Source organism: Sinocyclocheilus rhinocerous, unplaced genomic scaffold (assembly GCF_001515625.1).
Source record: "Sinocyclocheilus rhinocerous isolate Xijiao unplaced genomic scaffold, SAMN03320098_v1.1 scaffold14, whole genome shotgun sequence".
NCBI lineage: Eukaryota > Metazoa > Chordata > Actinopteri > Cypriniformes > Cyprinidae > Sinocyclocheilus > Sinocyclocheilus rhinocerous.
This window is the reverse complement of record NW_015629561.1, coordinates 567,636-586,773: the sequence shown is the minus strand read 5'-3', so window position 1 is coordinate 586,773 and position 19,138 is coordinate 567,636. Positions and strand designations below refer to the sequence as shown.

Genomic DNA, 19,138 nt, shown 5'->3' with positions numbered 1-19,138 from the left:
ACTGAAAAAAAAAATATATATATATATATATATATATATATAGCTCTTAATAAAGATATTAAGAGCTGTTTTCAGAAAATAATTTTAATAATTATATTTTTAATTACTACATTTTTTCCACATTGGCAGATAGTTTTTTTTTATTATAGTTTTTTTTTTTTCCTTTTCTTAATGAACATAATTACTAAGAAAAATAAACTTTATTAAAAAAATTTTTTTAAATAAATATAGAATATTGAATGCGCATTCATTTTACAAATTATTTAAATAATCTATTATTGTTTTATTTATAAAAAATAAATGTTGATTTGTTTTCTTAATGCACATTAATCTTAAGAAATTATTTAAATTATAAATTAATTATTTAAAATATTAAAATAATATATATTTATATTTATGTCCATATTTATAGTCTGCCTTCATCTTAGAGAATGCACGGCCATATTCTGGAAATAGCTTGTTAAAAACAGAGATAAAAAGGCTCCCTATTCAGCTTGTATGAATAGAACCCAGTTCTTTTCTCTTTTGGGCTGTAAGATGAGAGGACAGAACAGACTGACACAGAATGAGTGGCCAGATGTGCTGACAGGCTGAGGCACCACATGTAGAGAGAGAGAATGTGCAGGTTATAACTTATCAGGCCTCAACTTTGTTTTGTTTGTCTTTTTTTCCTTGTTCCCCCATCAAGAATGCACTCATCCATGACCTGGAGAATTCCCAAAAACAACTGGAAGAGTTCCATCACAACAAGGTACAGTACCACTGCTCATTAATATCTGCTCATTATAGAGAAATATAAATGTCACTGTCATTTGATGCTGGATGTAGTGAATAAGCTGGCAGTGATCAAAATATTGAATATGAAGTCATTGAAAACGATAGTTTTGAGAATATGGTTGAGATCGTGAATATGAGGCAGATGCTGAATGTACTGTGGAAGTGAGCTCTGATGATGACAGCGATGGTAAAATCACCTGCTCAAATTGAACCCTTTTAAGTTTCAAAAGGTAACAGCTGAGGCACCACATGTAGAGAGAGAGAATGTGCAGGTTATAACTTATCAGGCCTCAACTTTGTTTTGTTTGTCTTTTTTTCCTTGTTCCCCCATCAAGAATGCACTCATCCATGACCTGGAGAATTCCCAAAAACAACTGGAAGAGTTCCATCACAACAAGGTACAGTACCACTGCTCATTAATATCTGCTCATTATAGATCTGCAGGGCAAGAGCAACAGTGTTAAAATTTCAAGAGATAACTGAAGATAGAACAAAATGCAAAAAGACAGTTTTTGTTGAGTGCAGATCATGGCTTTATATACTAAGTAATTTAATAGACTGACGCACCAAAATAAAATATTAAGTGACAAAAGAGTGCTGTGCAAATGGCTTTGTGGAAGAGATAACTGAGGAGCATAACGTGCCCATGGACCTTTCTTAATTAACATCAAGATTTTAAGTTAAGATATTTATATGAATGTATAAAGAAGTGTATATATATCCTGTGAATGGTCACCATTTTTATGTTTTTCATTATTTTTAAACAGCTTGTGGCCTTGAATATTTCAGTTTTGTCATTTCTGTGATGGTAAAGCTGAATTCATTACTCCAGTGTTCAGTGTCACGTGATCCTTCAGAAATCATTCTAATATACTGATTTGGTGCTCAAGAAACATTTCTTATTATTATCATTGTTGAAAACAATTGTGCCACCTGATATTTTTGTGTTAATATTTTTCAGGATTTTTTGATGCATAGAAAGTTCCAAAAAACAGCTTTTTTTTTTTTTTTTTCTCGAAAATAGAAATCTTTTGTAACATTATAGATGTATTTACTCTCACTGATCAATTTAATTCGTCATTGTAGAATAAAGTATTAATTTCTTTTAAAAAATTTATATTGGTCTCAATTCATTTGAGTTCATAAAAGTGATTTTCATAATTCTAAAAGACTTATATTGATTCGAGATTGCTTGACTATTCAAGTGTTTTTTTTTTCTGGTTGTTTAGGAGAGGCTTATTAGTGAGATTGAGAAGTTACGGGCTGAACTCGATCATCTGAAGCGCAGGAGCGGGGCATTTGGAGACGGAACACATCCTAGGTGACATCCAGATTTAAAACCATGATAGTATTTTGTTATATAAATATACTAAAATATGAGCCCTATTTTAATTTGCTCATTAAAAGTGATATTGCTGTAAGCGTGTGCTAGATAAGGTGTCTGAGCCTCTTTATCTGCCTCTCTCTGTTGACCCTGTCTTAGGTCTCATGTTGGCAGTGCCACAGACCTGCGCTTCTCAGTGGTGGAAGGTCAGGGGGATCACTACTCCTCCACAGGGGTCATACGACGGGCTCAGAAAGGTCGACTGGTGGCACTCAGGGATGAACCCACGAAGGTGTCAATGTCACACTTACTGTACATCTCCATCTGTTAGTGTCTTAAACATGAAGTCACTGCTAACCTTGGCCTTGTTCTGTATTAATTCCTCTCTATTCTTTTCTTTTGCCTCGTTGGATGTGTTCAATGTAAGTTCCGGGTTCTCTAATTCACAATAATAATGTTTAGAGCAAATCGGATCTTACTGAAACACTAATATCTGGAAACCTGATTTGTAAATTCCTCAAAATAACAGTTTGAGCCCTGATCCGTGTCTTTATTCCCAGATCCTGCCGATGGTGGAGCAGGATTGGGATCGCTCTCAGCCTTCCAGCTTGCGGGCCAGCCGTACTCACCTGATGGGAAGCGACACTGAGCTGTCTGACCTGGACGATGAAGACCGCGAGACCATATTCAGCTCAGCCGATATGCTGTCCCCCAGCGGGCACTCAGACGCCCAGACGCTTGCCCTCATGCTACAAGAACAGCTAGATGCCATCAATGAAGAGATCAGGTTTGGATATAGATTATTAAAAGTGACATAATATGGAAATCTGTTTTTGTTTTTTGTTTTAGCAGCTGTACAGCAACAGCCTGACAACCAGCATTGTGACAGCAATTTTTGCATGAATTAGTGCCACTCACATTTTGTTCAAAAATCTGTTTATAACTGTTGAAGCGTACAGTTTATGACTAAGTGCTAACTAAGCAGCAAAAATGGGTCATTCAGAGTGCATCATAGTTATGATGTCAGAACTATCAACACATTAACATGTGACCGCCCATATTTATTTATCAAAAACTATTAATTATTCATTGTTATGATGAGGGTGTTGTTACTCATTTAACTTGTGAAGACACTAGCCATTCAGCAGAAATAATTTGCATAAGTCTTAAAGGTACAGTTGCTATAATAGGCTGTTTAATTTATTTTTTTATTTTTTATTTTTTTGGTTGATGAAACCTTGACTAACATTATAAGGAAATTATAATTTGCTACAAAAGTGTTGTATATTAACCCTTTAACTACTGCCAGCTTAAACATCCTCTTAAAATAGTAGAAAAGCCCTTTAACAGTTCAGGGTTGAATTACTGAAATAAATGAACTTTTCCACGACATTCTAATTTATTGAGATGCACCTGTACAGTACTTGCTTAAGTATATGAATGCTTCTAATCTGACATATCTCGTGACTTGCGTGAAATCTAATCATCTGCCTCAGGCATTATCAGCTTAGATCCTTAAAATGTCACATTCATTTGTCTTATTGATCCGAGCTTGTGCTCTAAACACATGGTTTGTTGAATACAGTCTTCAGATGTGTGGCCAGTTGCAGCCAGAGCCAACTTTCTTCTCAAACTCAATGACCTTTTTTCGTTTTCAGAATGACTTAGGGCATGCATGCAGACTAAAAGAGCACATGCGTGGCTCTGTGCTCTGGCGGCCCGCAGATATAACAATAACAAGAACGGTAACAGAAACTGTCAGGCAGGCCAAAAACTTCAGTCTAAATCCAAACAGTGCTCTGAAGCTTGTCCTGATACCGAGCTGTCTGGATTCCTTTCAGCAGCACAAAGCGCTGGCGGTACAAACCATCTGTCATATATGACAATATTTGTGAGTCTGTAAGTTGAATATGCCCATCACACAGATTGATTCTGAGTTGTGGATGAATATAAATGCCAGACAATAGCAGGGCTATCACCTGAAATGTGCAGCATTGTGCAGATAGCGATGACTCACGACCTGAGCTGTGGCTTAAACTCATGAGGGTTCAACAGAATATGCTTCCACTGCATGAATATTAACATATATCAAGAGGAGTCATTTTCAGCCTTCATTTTCTTTGAAGGCTGAATACATAATGCACTATAAAGCTATTAGTAATACATTTTTGGTTTCACAATTAATTCTAGCCACCATTATAATATAATGTATAGTGTATAGTATACTGTATAGTATGTAGTATATATTATATACATAGCCATTCATGGTTACACATTATGCACTTAAATAAGGCATACAATTGAGTGTGTCACATGTTTTAATCCATTACATTATTTAAAAGTAAAACTTTTAAGGATTGTACAATTGCAGGATCGCAGATGTGCCTACTGCTCTTCAGAAACCCTTATGATTCGAGTTTGGCTTTGATTTGTAGTGTATTCTGCAGAGAGAATGTACTGTCTGGGGATTTGGGTATGTGTTTTATGTAGGACTTTTAAAGGGATAGTTCACCCAAAAATGAAAATTACCCCATGATTTACTCACCCTTAAGCCATCCTAGGTGTGTATGACTTTGTTCTTTCAGACGAATACAATCAGAGTTATATTAAAAATGTCCTGGCTCTTCCATGCTTTATAATGGCAGTGAATGGGGGTCGAGATTTTGAAGCAAAATAAAGTGCATCCATCCATCATAAAAAGTGCTCCACATGCCTCCGGGGGGTGAATAAATGTCTTCTGAAGTGAATCGATGCAATTCTTGCCATCCAGGTGCTGAGTCTCTCTTTCCTTCTGTTCCAGAATGATCCAGGTAGAGAGGGAATCAGCGGAGCTCCGGGCAGATGAGATTGAGAGTCGGGTGAACAGCGGCAGCATGGATGGCCTCAACGTGACACTGCGACCACGCTCCTCCATCCCCACCTCCGTCACCGCCCTCTCTCTGGCCAGTTCATCGCCTCCTGTTAGTGGCCGATCCACACCCAAACTGACATCCGGTTCAGCGGCCCACAAATTGGGCATCATGACCCTGGTGATCCTTGCTTCACATTGCAATGCTTTTATGTTGTGTTAACCCTGTTAAATCGCCTTTTTCTAAGACTGACAGCACTAAATCATCTGTCACCTTGCATTTTCCTTTGTCTCTTTCTTCCTGCTAACACTTCAGCCTAGTGATTTAAGGAAACATCGCAGGCGAGTGGCTGTAAGTGTCTCTACATCTTTTAATGACTTCACCGAAGATTGACTTGCTTGTGCTAATTCAGTGTGTGTGCATTAGATAGTGAGGATGAAAAATATGAACTTAATATGAAAGTGTGTGTTTATTTGTAAGTGACTAAGTATTAATGAGTTTGTGTTCAGGGATATGAGGGTAATGTAATTAGTTTTTTGCGTGAGGTGATATCGAGCTGATTTTGTTTGTGTTTTTGTCCCAGTCCCCTGTGGAGGCCCGAGAGGACAAGACCACCATCAAGTGTGAGACGTCGCCCCCTTCCTCCCCCCGCAGTCTCAGACTAGACCAAATGAACTTCGCTCAGCTAACAGGAAGCCTTGAGGATGGCCGAGGGTAAACGCACACACAAATCCACAGACGATCACGTCTCAGGTGCTAATAGATCCCTCTCTGATTGAACTGGATGAGACATCATTTTCCCAGCAGGCACACTTGAGGACAGATGAGAGTGTTATAGGCAGAGATTTTCCACACACACTCAACTGCTCTTGAGACTATGGGTCTATAAACTAGTTAATTACTGTCAGTTTGCCTTTATTCAAGTCATATGTGACCCACATTTGTTCTGTAATACACCTCCAGGTGTGTCATGCGCAATACACCACAGATTTGTGAGCCAAGCAGATCTTAAATCTTTGAAAATAAGTTGATTATTGTAGGTTAAAAAAAAGTGTTTGTCTAAACCTCATTCACATGTATTAATCTTTGTTAATATTATATATGTACTAATAATATATGTACTAATATTAATGTATCTTAATTAATATTAAATTCTAAAAATGTATTCAATTTTTTAATTCAATTAATTAATTCAATTAAGTTATACCTACTGCAGATCATTTGCTCTTTTATCGTTTTTAACTTGTATTTCTTTCGTTTTAAGCTTGTATTTGTTTAATAGACAAAATATCAAAGATGCTGTTTTCCATAGAGATTTTCCAGAAATGCTGTTCTTTTGAACTTTCTGTTCATCAAATAATCCTGAACAAATGTATCACAGTTTCCACAAAAATATTAAGCAGCACATCTGTTTTCAACATTGATAATAATAATAATAATAATAATAATAATAATAAGTAAGCAATGTTTCTTGAGCAACAAATCAGCATATTAGAATTATTCAGCTTTGGCGTCATGGGAAAAAATTGCATTTTGAAACATATTAAAACAGAAAACAGCTCTTTTAAATTGTAATGATATGTAACAGTCATACTTTTTACTTTATTTTTAATCAAATAACTGTAACCTTGGTTAGCACAGGAGACTTCTATTAAAAGCATAAAAAATTTACTTGCCCCAAACTTTTGAATATCGTATTTTATCAATATAACATAGACATTATATATTTTATCAACGTAATATAGACATTTAATAATATTTATTAGATAACATATTATTTATCATGTATATCATATATTATATGTTATGTCAGGATTTGAACCTAGGTCCACTTTTAATGCTAAATAAAAACATCAAAAATAAAATCTCTGTAAACTTACTTATACAAAGAATTTCAAAATGATTTTCAGGTGGGCAGCATCGTATTTAGCCATCATATTGTGCTTTTAATTATGTTGCTCCAGGTGTTCTCTCCAGAGTATCATCTGCTATTTAAGCTCCGTGAGGTTTTAGCTTTGTGTGATGTTTTTATACGGCTAATTTTAATGACGAACTGCCATGGGTATTGTCGAATACAAATCACACTTTTGTATTCTGGCTAATTTAATTTAAATAAGGCATTCAGAAGATGTCCTGCACACTCAGACTAATACACATTGACTTGAATCAAAGCAAGAAATCAAGCTTGATGTGCATTTTTTCAGTCTCTCTCTGTCCTTCCTACTCCCACATCACTGTTGGGGAATTATACTGCATCTCAGAGCAGCCCAGCTCTGTCAAGATTTAATGCTTTACACTAATTTATGGTGATGTCACGGGAGGAGTGATTTCATTACAATTGAATTGACTTCGATAGAACCAAATAAGAGTGCAGGAATAACAAAACATTTCTCAGCGAGGCAGGCAGTTAGTCTGATTAAAAGATTACAAACAGAAATGATCATGCATGTTATACAGTGTGAGGCGTTGTTCACACACCTTTTTTAAATGTTTCAGTGCATGTCTCTTTAAATGATAATGAGCTACTGCTCACCCCAACTTTCTCTTCCGTTTTTTGTGTATTCTGTGGTGCGTTACCATCAAAAACAAAACTAATCCATTGCATCCTCAGTGGCTCTGATGTCGGGAGAAAATTAAGACTCTTGCGTTCACTTTTACATCCCAACTACAAAACACCCGCATTGCTTACGAGATGTTGTTGTCGCTACAGCTGCTCGAGCGCGGAGAAAATGGCAGACAGCTTACAACTGGCTGAGGGCGGAAATATGCTAATACGGGACAGTCCGTCACCGGTCGTGGGCGGGGCCTAAGCAGTATGACGTCATACTGCTCAGAAATTCAAAACGACTTGATAATTGAGACTTTAGTTTTTTGGGGGGATTAAAAAAAAAGGAGTGAATGGATTTTTATCATTGTAGTGATAGTGATGCCTATCATAAGTGATGCCTTTAGTCTAGCAGTTATTAAGGGCACCAGGCCTCACCACTGTTACTGTTTCTGCAGGCCTTAAAGGGATAGTCCACCCAAAAATGAAAATTGTCATCATTTACTAACTCTCATGTCAACCCAAATCTGTATTCTGCAGAACACTAATGATATTTTGAAGACTGTTGGTAACTAATCAATATTTACATTTTTTGTCCTTATAATGGAAGTTAGTGGGTACCGAAACTGTTTAATAAGCAACATTCTTCAAAAAATGTTCTATGTTCCACAGAAGAAAAAGTCATTTAGGTTTGGAAAGTCATGAGGGTGAGTGAATGATGACAGAATATTCATTTATGGGTGGACTATCACTTTAAGATGCTTTAAGTCACACAATGTCTCTCTTTTTCTCACTTTCTCTTTCTCTCTCTGCTTAGGGGCAACAAAAAGAAGGGCATAAAGTCCTCTATTGGCCGTCTCTTTGGCAAGAAGGAAAAAGCACGTTTAGATCAGCCTTTGAGCAAGGACGGCCAGGTGACGCCACCTGTCATTCCAGGTATCATGAAACAAACACATGCACACATTCCGTGCAGGAAATGTCTGGTTTTCATTACCTTTACAGAGATCTAAACAAATGAAGGTTGCATACTCCTTAACTAACTGTATTTTAATATGTTGTGACACGTGAGATTTCGAGATGGTCATTGGAGATACCATGACCTTGAGCAAACTGGGCACACAAGCAGAGCGAGACCGCAGGATGAAGAAAAAGTAGGTCTTCTCTGCTTTGTTATCACTCTGTGATTCTCACTCATATAGATCCTTCACCCTGACGCCCATCAAATCACCCTGAGACATTCACTAATCTGACCTAATCTAATCTATTACCTAATTACACAGTTCAATTAAAGCAAATGGCCAATCAATTGGATGGCAAAGTGCCATTTCCTGCAGATAAACAAGTTACAAATAACGCTTAATAGTAGACTAATAACATGGCCTCATTTAAGTGTACTTTACCATTAGCAGTTATTAAGGGCACCAGGCCTCACCACTGTTACTGTTTCTGCAGGCCTTAAAGGGATAGTCCACCCAAAAATGAAAATTGTCATCATTTACTAACTCTCATGTCAACCCAAATCTGTATTCTGCAGAACACTAATGATATTTTGAAGACTGTTGGTAACTAATCAATATTTACATTTTTTGTCCTTATAATGGAAGTTAGTGGGTACCGAAACTGTTTAATAAGCAACATTCTTCAAAAAATGTTCTATGTTCCACAGAAGAAAAAGTCATTTAGGTTTGGAAAGTCATGAGGGTGAGTGAATGATGACAGAATATTCATTTATGGGTGGACTATCACTTTAAGATGCTTTAAGTCACACAATGTCTCTCTTTTTCTCACTTTCTCTTTCTCTCTCTGCTTAGGGGCAACAAAAAGAAGGGCATAAAGTCCTCTATTGGCCGTCTCTTTGGCAAGAAGGAAAAAGCACGTTTAGATCAGCCTTTGAGCAAGGACGGCCAGGTGACGCCACCTGTCATTCCAGGTATCATGAAACAAACACATGCACACATTCCGTGCAGGAAATGTCTGGTTTTCATTACCTTTACAGAGATCTAAACAAATGAAGGTTGCATACTCCTTAACTAACTGTATTTTAATATGTTGTGACACGTGAGATTTCGAGATGGTCATTGGAGATACCATGACCTTGAGCAAACTGGGCACACAAGCAGAGCGAGACCGCAGGATGAAGAAAAAGTAGGTCTTCTCTGCTTTGTTATCACTCTGTGATTCTCACTCATATAGATCCTTCACCCTGACGCCCATCAAATCACCCTGAGACATTCACTAATCTGACCTAATCTAATCTATTACCTAATTACACAGTTCAATTAAAGCAAATGGCCAATCAATTGGATGGCAAAGTGCCATTTCCTGCAGATAAACAAGTTACAAATAACGCTTAATAGTAGACTAATAACATGGCCTCATTTAAGTGTACTTTACCATCTTGTAGAGCATGTCCTCGTCTTATCTCTGTCCCCTGACCATTAGTGTGACAGAAAAAATAGGTTTCCTTATTAGCACCTGCCACGTGGATTTGTGTGTGTGTGTGTGTGTGTGTCCATTTTGGCACTGTTCTAAGAACAAAATGAGCTTCTTGTTTGGGTGTTAGATGAGGAAAAGAAATTGGATAGCCTATCTAATAAAGTAAACGATGTTAGGAGAATAGCCTAGTGCTATTCTCCAATACAATGAAAATAAGTTAATAAAAATGGATAAAATGTATTTAAAAATTAAATAAATATAAAAAAATAAGTTAATAAATACATGAAGACCTGAGTATTGGCTGCTGAAAATTCAGCTTTGCCATCACAGAAATAAATTACATTTTAATATACATTAAAACAGAAAACAGTTATTTTAAATTGTAAAAATATTTCACAATATTAATGTTATTAATATATTTTTTTTTATCAAATAAATGCAACCTTGGTAAGAAAAATAAATCTTACAGAGCTCAAACTTTTAAATGTTAGTGTATATAATAAAAAAATATTATATTTTATTTATTTATTTATTTTGATTTGATTTGATTTTAATCTAGGTCCACTTTCATGCTAAATATAAACTATCAATAACATTAAAACATTTATACATTTTAATGACTCCAGACTTTTGAATGGTAGTGTATATCAGCCAGAATTGATGTTAAAATCCCCATATTGTTTAACCACTTCGCTGTATGCTTCATATGTTCAGACTGATGTGAGTTTGATGTGACTGGGGTTATATTTCCTCTAAGCTCTGACCTTTCTTTGTCTGCTTTCAGACATGAACTGCTGGAGGATGCTAGGAGGAAAGGGCTTCCTTTTGCTCAGTGGGACGGCCCAACTGTGGTCTCCTGGCTCGAGGTACAAAGACATCAGACACCATCCCTCCCACTGTGCAGTAATGAGCACAGCACTCATGATCTCCATGATTATAATCACACAAATCATGGGGGGGGATACGGATAACAATAATTATGATAATTACTTACTCGCTCTGATGATGATGGAGATAATGAAGATGCATCTTGACGGTCTTCTCTCTGACATCCTCCAGCTGTGGGTGGGCATGCCAGCTTGGTACGTGGCGGCGTGTCGTGCCAACGTGAAGAGCGGCGCCATCATGTCAGCACTATCAGACACGGAGATTCAGCGAGAGATCGGCATCAGTAACCCACTGCATCGGTTGAAGCTGAGGCTAGCCATTCAAGAAATGGTGTCACTGACGAGTCCGTCAGCTCCTCTCACCTCACACACTGTAAGAGCTCTGACCTTAAACTGCTAATTTTCACATATACAGTCTCAAACGGAAAACAAATATGAATCTTAAGTTAGTCAGTGCTAGTCCTCTGTCATTGTCTCATTGCTATGGTTTAGAGATAAATGTATTTTATTTTTAAATAATTATTAATAATGAATTAATTATAGTAATTTTATAAAATCATAATAATTTTGTGTTTTAATTATTATTTTATAATGAAATAATCTTCATAATAGCAATTTGTGTAAAACAATATATTTAATATATTGTTGTAAAATTTATTTTATTATTTTAGAATAATAATTAATTAAAATAATTGATACAATTATAGTAATTGTATTATTTATTTCATTATTATTTTAATCATTATTTATATACAGAAATTATATATATTTTTTTAAATATATATATAAATTAAATAATCTGTATTATAATTTGTGTAAAATATATATGTAATATATTGTTATATAAATGTATTTTATTTTATTTAGCATTATTAATTTACAAATAATGAATTATTTATAATTATACAATTTATAGTAATTATAATCATTTAAATATAAATGTAAGAATTTTTTAATTATTATAAAATAAATTATAATCTTTGTATAATAATTTTAGTTATTATTATACTTAGTATTTACATTTTTAGTGAAATAAAATAGTTATATAAAAATAATTGTATTAATTAAATCATCTTTATAATAATTTTTCTTAACAAAAAAATATAGATATAAAATATGTTTTGTTTTATTTAAACATTAATAAGTTGGTGATTTTGGTCCCAATTCAGGTTAAAATAGGCACCTGTACATCTATTACATACATTGAAATAATTGCCTTGGGGGTGTTAGTAACATGACTGCCAACTGGACCAACTTGCCTTAAAGGGATTTTGCTGTAAATGTGTTTATGAGGACTGTGCCGTTTGTGATCATTTATCTGTGTGTGTTTGTGCCTCTTTGTCTCTGTTCAGTCTTCCGGAAATGTGTGGGTGACTCACGAGGAGATGGAAAACATGGCAACCTCGACCAAAATGGTTAGTCCATCTGGGTGACTCCCTTGTGCCTGCGGTGCCATGCATATGCCACGCTTCCGCAGCCCTCACAACCCCCAGCCTGCTGCCCCTGAATCCACCCCCATCCCCCCCAAAGAGTGCGCTTATTAAACCTTTTTGCATGTTTCTGTGTGATTGTTGTCCTGTCGCTTTGCAAAATTATTTCATATTTAACCGCATTTGCAATAAATGTTACCCAGTAACAACCACAGATGCTGTTGCTTGATGTGCACTTCATCTACTCTGACTGGACTGAGCTTATTTAGCTGGAAGAGAGCATTGTTAACACTCTCCTCTGTGCTCTAACACGCTGACTGATAGGAGAATGACGAAGGAAGCTGGGCTCAGGTGAGCCTTCCAGTGACTTCTTTTGTGTGCTCTTCACTTTCTTTTAAATTTAAAAGTTCGTTATTAGCTTGGTATGTTTATGGCGTCGGGGAAAAAATTACAGTCTTTGTTAGATTTTCAGAAAATTCAAATTTGTAATGCAAATTTCTGCAGTTGTACTGTATATTTGACCCTGGACCACAAAACCAGTCTTAAGTGTCAATTTTTCAAAATTTAGATTTATACATAAGCTAAAAGCTGAATAAACAAGCTTTCCATTGATGTATGGTTTGTTAGGATAGGACAATATTTAGCCGAGATACAACTATTTGAAAATCTGGAATCTGAGGTTGCAAAACAATCAAAATATTGAGAAAATCGCCTTTAAAGTTGTCCAAATGAAGTTCTTAGCAATGCATATTACTAATCAAAAATTAAGTTTTGATATTTACGGTAGGAAATGTACAAAATATCTTCATGGAACATGATCTTTACTTAATATCCTAATGATTTTTGGCTTAAAAGAAAAATCTATAATTTTGACCCATACAATGTATTTTTGGCTATTGCTACAAATATACCCCAGCGACTTAAGATCCAGGGTCCAGGGTCACATATGTAAGGAATACAACGATTTTGGTAAAATTGGGTAGTTATGATCAATGATATTACTTTTTATAGGCCAAAATGCATTTTTAAATTATTATATTATTACAATATATTATTAAAAATAATGAATTATTATATAATAATAAATTAGTAATATTATTAACACTATATTACAATTTAGTATTATAATATTATATAATGTAAATGTATATAAGATAACTACAAATATTGTTATTTTTTATTTTATAAAATAATACTAATAAATTTATTACATTTATGGGTCTCTGTATAAGATAGAATTAAAATGAATGAACTAAACCCATGTAAGATTCATTTGATAGAGGCACAGTAAAATAATATCTCTTTTTTTCTCAGACACTAGCATATGGTGACATGAACCATGAGTGGATTGGGAACGAGTGGCTGCCCAGTCTCGGCCTGCCTCAGTACCGCAGCTACTTCATGGAGTGCTTAGTGGATGCTCGTATGCTGGACCACCTAACTAAGAAAGACCTGCGGACACATCTCAAGATGGTGGACAGCTTCCACCGGTAAATGATTGCAGTGATTGCTCATTTTAAACTACCACAGTGTGAACCAGACTTTGTATGGAATGCTATATTCATTACATCCCGACAGGGCTAGTTTGCATTATGGCATCATGTGCTTAAAAAGGCTGAACTATGACAGGAAGGAGCTGGAGCGAAGAAGAGAGGATTTTCAACATGACATCAAAGGTATGAGAAATTATCAATGCACTCTCTGGATTCAATACTTCTAAATTACGAAGGGAAGAGCACTATCTAGTGGCCGTACCTGTTATCTGCATTTTGGTGGCAGGAATGCATGAGGTCAACAGCTGAGCTTTTTAGTGTCAAATCCATTTAAAGGGGCGGCGCCTGGCTGAACTTCAGCATAACACATGAACTTGACACAGCTGTCACAGCTTTTTAAAATCTTTCATCTTCATTGCTAAAGACACACGCACCAACTGCTTAAGACACACACACGCACACACACACACACATAAGCAAATTATGCACAGGATTGTAGAAACAGAAAGCAGGCTAGCCAGCTGTGCAAAATGATCACACTCCACATATACTGTTACCTAAACACTGATATTTCCAGTACTGTTATAAACACAGACCCCTTCGAAGATTCACTTCATTAATGTTTTCTGCATGGGTTAGAGGTGGTCTGATTAAAGTCTTATATCACAGTATGAGTCATTTTAAATCACGGAAACTATATCTCAATACATGTTTTTGAGAATTCAATATTTTGATATGTTTTAAAACAGGAGTTCCTTGAAGTATCCCCTGAGATTTTAAGTTAATATTTCAATCATGTAATGACACATTCACATTCATGGTTCTCTGATATCGGTTAATGGTCACATGACATGCAAGTTAATAGAATATTTAATGTTTTTTAAGTAAGTGTTTTAATTTGACTTTATAGACTTTTTGGATTTTTTAAATTTTGACATTTTTTATCATTATTATTATTGTTGTTGTTGTTGTTGTTGTTTAACTGTGATTTACAAAAATGAAGACAGAAATTGGTGTTGTAAATTACAATTGTACTGTAAAATATAATATTATAGTAATTTTATTTTAAAATACAAGTTACCATACTAATCTTGACTTTCAAACATTAAAACCTTCAAACATTTCAAATCTAAAACTTATTTTATCTGTGTAATACTCTAAACTTCTGCCAACAAAAATGATGAAAATTATGCAAATATGTAACTAAAGTGAACATAGCACACATTACGTTCCTAAATGCATGTTGAACTTGCAGCACATGAAGAGATGAAGTTTGCGACATTTACTGTGAAGCTTAGACACAGAATACAGTGCAGCGTTTCACTTTGAGATATGCAGATCATCAGATTATGCAATTTTTTTTAATTCAGTCACTGCATTTGCACTATGCTATAATAAGATCATTGTACAGCTCCATTTACTTGTTTTAATTTTACATTGGATACCACCTTTTCATCAACTCACAAACCCCCACAGTTCCTTCACAAATCCTCAGGGGTTCGCGAACCTCCGCTTTGGAAACTGTATATGATAGAAATATTATAGCTCTATATTGGAAGTCATTTGAATCAGTTTAATATGAAACCAATGAGCCATTTTGTGTCAAGTTGAGGAAATAGCAAATGCATGTACTGTTGTCTCTCCCAGATACCCTGGTGTGGACCAATGATCACGTGATGCAGTGGGTTCTGAATATCGGTCTGAAAGAGTACAGTAATAACCTGCTGGAAAGCGGTGTACATGGAGCTCTCATTGCCCTGGATGAGACGTTTGACTTCAGCAGCTTGGCCCTCATTCTACAGATCCCCATGCAGAACACTCAGGTGAGGAGCACACAGATGTTAAAAAGCCGTTTAAAGGTCCATACCTGCTTGCCATGTATTTGATGTATTTATAAATCTTTCTTTGTATGTTTTTTTTTTGTTTACCACAAGGAGTTGCAAATTGAATCTCGTTTGACAAATCGTGCAATGACAATAAAGTATTCATTCATTCATTCTTGGGGAGCACTTATTTGATGTTCTAGCATAGAAAACTCACTCAGCTGATATGGAGGTTCAGCATACTGGGGGTCTTTCCAAAGTCCTGTATCTCTGTGTCTTCCAGGCCAGGCAGATTCTGGAGAGGGAATTTAATAACCTCTTAGCATTGGGAACGGATCGACGCCTGGAAGAGGTTGGTGAACATTTGGATTCTGGTTGAATTTCAGCTAAAAAATTCTGAATTTTTTTAGAGGTCACTAGAAGTAAATTTGTCATATGCACTCTGTGCAGTCTATTTACGTTTGTTTTCTAATGAAGCCAAAAGTATGTAGCTAAAAACTGTCATGGTAATATAAATAATGATTTTTTTTAACTGTTGTCTTTTGAATCAGTCGTTTATGATTACAGGATAAGGCATTTTAAGAAATTTGATTGGGTGGATTTTCATCTATACATCAGGAACCAATCATCTGAGTCTAGGCTGTGCCTCGGCAGCAGTGGGACCCGAACCGCAAGACGCAGACGCTTTTCATTGAGAATTTGACTAGCATATTTATGTATTTATCTGTGTAACCGCTTTTTCTTTAAAGCATACAAATGCTAATTTTATAATAAAAATGCAAAATGGCATTAAAAATGTAGCTTTTACATTTGTGAATTGGGAGTGCTTGTCTGCAACCAGAGCCTTCATTGAAGTAGCCAAGATTGCACTGCTCATCATTAATGCTGACATTTGTTCCCTTTAGAACGAGGAAATTAGCTGTGATACTCACTTCTCTGTTGCCATATGTGACCCTGGACCACAAAACCAGTCTTAAGTCGCTGGGGTATATTTGTAGCAATAGCCAAAAATACATTGTATGGGTCAAAATTATTGATTTATTTTTATGCCAAAAATCATTAGGATATTAAGTATCATGTTCCATGAAGATATTTTGTAAATTTCCTACTGTAAATATATCAAAACGTAATTTTGTAATTGTAATTTTTCATCAATATGCATTGCTAAGAACTTCATTTGGATAACATTAAAGGCGATTTTCTCAATATTTTGATTGTTTTGCAACCTCAGATTCCAGATGCCAAATATTGTCCTATCATAACCAACCATACATCAATGGAAAGCTTATTTATTCAGCTTTCAGTTGATGTATAAATCTCAATTTTGAAAAATTGACCCTTATGACTGGTTTTGTGGTCCAAGGTCACATATATGAAATAATACAGATGTTGGTGCAGTCATAGTTTTGAACAGTATCTTAGCCCAGTTATTGTGATGTCATCCCTTTCAATAGAGTGACGACAAGTCATTCCGAAGGTCTCCATCGTGGCGTAAGCGCTTCAGGCCGAGGGATGGCCAGGGCCTGGGTATGATGCCAGGGTCCTTAGAGACTCTTCCCGCTGGCTTCCACCTGAACACCATGTCCATTCCCCCCTCTATGGCTGTACCCAAGAAACAGCTGCAACCAGAAGGTAGAAAGGGGGGCAGGGTGTTTTACAAGGTTGAAATGAGTTCAACATTGCCATTAGCACGTTGCTTTTTAATGGTTGCAGTACAGTACTAACAAGTAGTGCCATTGCTAACACTTTTACAGTATATCATACAACACTAATTGCAAAACATGTATGCATATTGACTGTGAAAGCATGTGTTTAAAGTAACTAATATTAATGGCACAGGTCAGGGTCCTTCAGTTTGTCACTGCATGTTTTCTCCCTTCTGTGTCTCTGTGGTTCAGCAGCCGGTCCCCCGGCCCCGCAGAGACTAGACCCCTCAGCTGTCAGGACTTACTCCTGCTAACTTGCTTTTACTAATCACTGCACTCACACTAACAGGTAAGCTGTTCACTGCAGCCTCTCAGCTCAGGTGAAGATGTTTAATGATGCTCAGATTCATTTCTTGGTTGATTTTTTATTTTTTTTTACTTTTAGTCCAGTGCATGAATGGTCAGTTTTCTTTTCAAGTGTATGAATGCAAAGCTTAAGTAGCATAAACTTCTGTAAAACAGAATTGAATGAAAGTTCCAGGCAACACACTGGGAGCCACCTAGTAACCAATCAGAACATCATCTGCTATGCTGCAACTGCATAGCAGCAGCCTAACATCCATAAAGAATATCCTGGTTTGGATTATTGCACTCCATTATTTTATTTCAATTTTCAATGTCCCTTCATTTATATTTATTCAGTCTCATGGATTACATGAACATGAACTCATGACCGCTTTTATTCAAGTATATATTTAGTTTGTGTGATTATGAGGTATTTAAATGTCACATTTTATAATTATGACTTCACTTCATTTCCCTGCCAGTGCATTCCCACTACCTGTATGGACATATGCTTGCGACCTATCGAGAATGAAATGTGCCAAAATCTGGGGACACCTTGAAAGGATGAGGGAAGGGTTAACCTTCCCCCTTCCCCCTTCCCCCTTCCCCTGTCCTGAACAACAACAGAGCTTTCTTGGACACCGTGCAATAGAGGGGGACAGAAAGATGAATTCTGAACTCTGAGCGCGTGGAACGCATAGCAGCCGTTAAGGAGAAATCTCATCATATCAATCGTTTCCCAGTAATCCCGGTTATATAGTCTTTGTGGTGGTCGTACTTAACTGGTGTACTTGGCCCTGTAGTCTGTCAGTGCTAGTCTGCTCCTTTGGGTGTGCCATTGGCATTTTACTGTATAAGGCTTTCTCCCCTTTGGTTATGCAAGATATTAATCAACTTCTCTGTATATATGAAAAACAGAAAATTATGCTATTATGTTTTTTATGGAAATATATATCAGACTTGTATATGGAGATGAATATATCATGAATTTTAAAGTCTCAGTTGTGACTGTTTCCTGTCGGTTAGACAGCTCCGTCTGCTAGAATGGTGTTGTAGTCGATGTCTTACACCAGTGAAGACAGGAGAAATGTGTGTTTGTGTTCACATCAGCAGTGCTTATCTACATAATACACTTCCAGGACTTTAAGATCGTATAAAGCCATGATGCTAAATACTGTCGAGCATCAGGGAAAGCAATAGACTTCAGTTCACTTAGCATCAGGAGAAAAAAGATTTCCAGCATGTACTGTAGGACCTGCGAATAAACATGTGTTCCCTTTCAGTACAGATGAGTCATGTTCCCATTGCAGGAAGATGACCATCTCGGAGCTGCGGGCCAAGCTCCGTTTCCTCCAGAGGGGCGGAGCTCCGTTGCCTCTGCCGCGATCTAGTGTTCGTCCTGGCGGCAGCCAGCCGCCAAAGGAACGCGCTGGGCCTTCTTCAAAGAGCGTACCAGCTGTATCCTTCGGTGCTCCTCCCGACGACCGGATGTCGATCACTGCATCGGAGGGAGAGCTCTCTGGAGAGGAAGATTCAGCTGCGCTGCCGCCCTCCGGGACGGTGGCAAGGCCTGAATCGGATCC

At 36.5% G+C, this 19,138-nt stretch overlaps 1 protein-coding gene across 9 annotated transcripts in view; it reads left to right on the top strand.

The window, feature by feature from the left end:
• The window catches only part of LOC107739270 (liprin-alpha-2-like), a 107,730-nt gene extending 88,897 nt beyond the window's left edge, over positions 1 to 18,833 (top strand). For 4 of the 9 annotated variants that reach the window (XM_016551320.1, XM_016551322.1, XM_016551319.1 and 1 more), the window contains 20 exons: positions 689 to 751; positions 2,007 to 2,098; positions 2,261 to 2,393; positions 2,662 to 2,888; positions 4,902 to 5,130; positions 5,266 to 5,301; positions 5,534 to 5,664; positions 8,313 to 8,431; positions 8,565 to 8,646; positions 10,716 to 10,797; positions 10,991 to 11,191; positions 12,171 to 12,233; positions 12,573 to 12,599; positions 13,563 to 13,738; positions 13,827 to 13,924; positions 15,389 to 15,564; positions 15,848 to 15,916; positions 17,019 to 17,196; positions 17,463 to 17,559; positions 18,038 to 18,833. In XM_016551320.1, coding sequence (XP_016406806.1) covers positions 689 to 751; positions 2,007 to 2,098; positions 2,261 to 2,393; positions 2,662 to 2,888; positions 4,902 to 5,130; positions 5,266 to 5,301; positions 5,534 to 5,664; positions 8,313 to 8,431; positions 8,565 to 8,646; positions 10,716 to 10,797; positions 10,991 to 11,191; positions 12,171 to 12,233; positions 12,573 to 12,599; positions 13,563 to 13,738; positions 13,827 to 13,924; positions 15,389 to 15,564; positions 15,848 to 15,916; positions 17,019 to 17,196; positions 17,463 to 17,524 — 2,244 coding nt within the window. In that variant the 3' untranslated portion in view covers positions 17,525 to 17,559; positions 18,038 to 18,833. The remainder of the gene's footprint in view (positions 1 to 688; positions 752 to 2,006; positions 2,099 to 2,260; positions 2,394 to 2,661; positions 2,889 to 4,901; positions 5,131 to 5,265; positions 5,302 to 5,533; positions 5,665 to 8,312; positions 8,432 to 8,564; positions 8,647 to 10,715; positions 10,798 to 10,990; positions 11,192 to 12,170; positions 12,234 to 12,572; positions 12,600 to 13,562; positions 13,739 to 13,826; positions 13,925 to 15,388; positions 15,565 to 15,847; positions 15,917 to 17,018; positions 17,197 to 17,462; positions 17,560 to 18,037) is intronic. The other 5 variants (XM_016551324.1, XM_016551321.1, XM_016551326.1 and 2 more) reach the window with 5 other exon arrangements.
• The last annotated feature ends 305 nt before the right edge of the window (positions 18,834 to 19,138 follow it).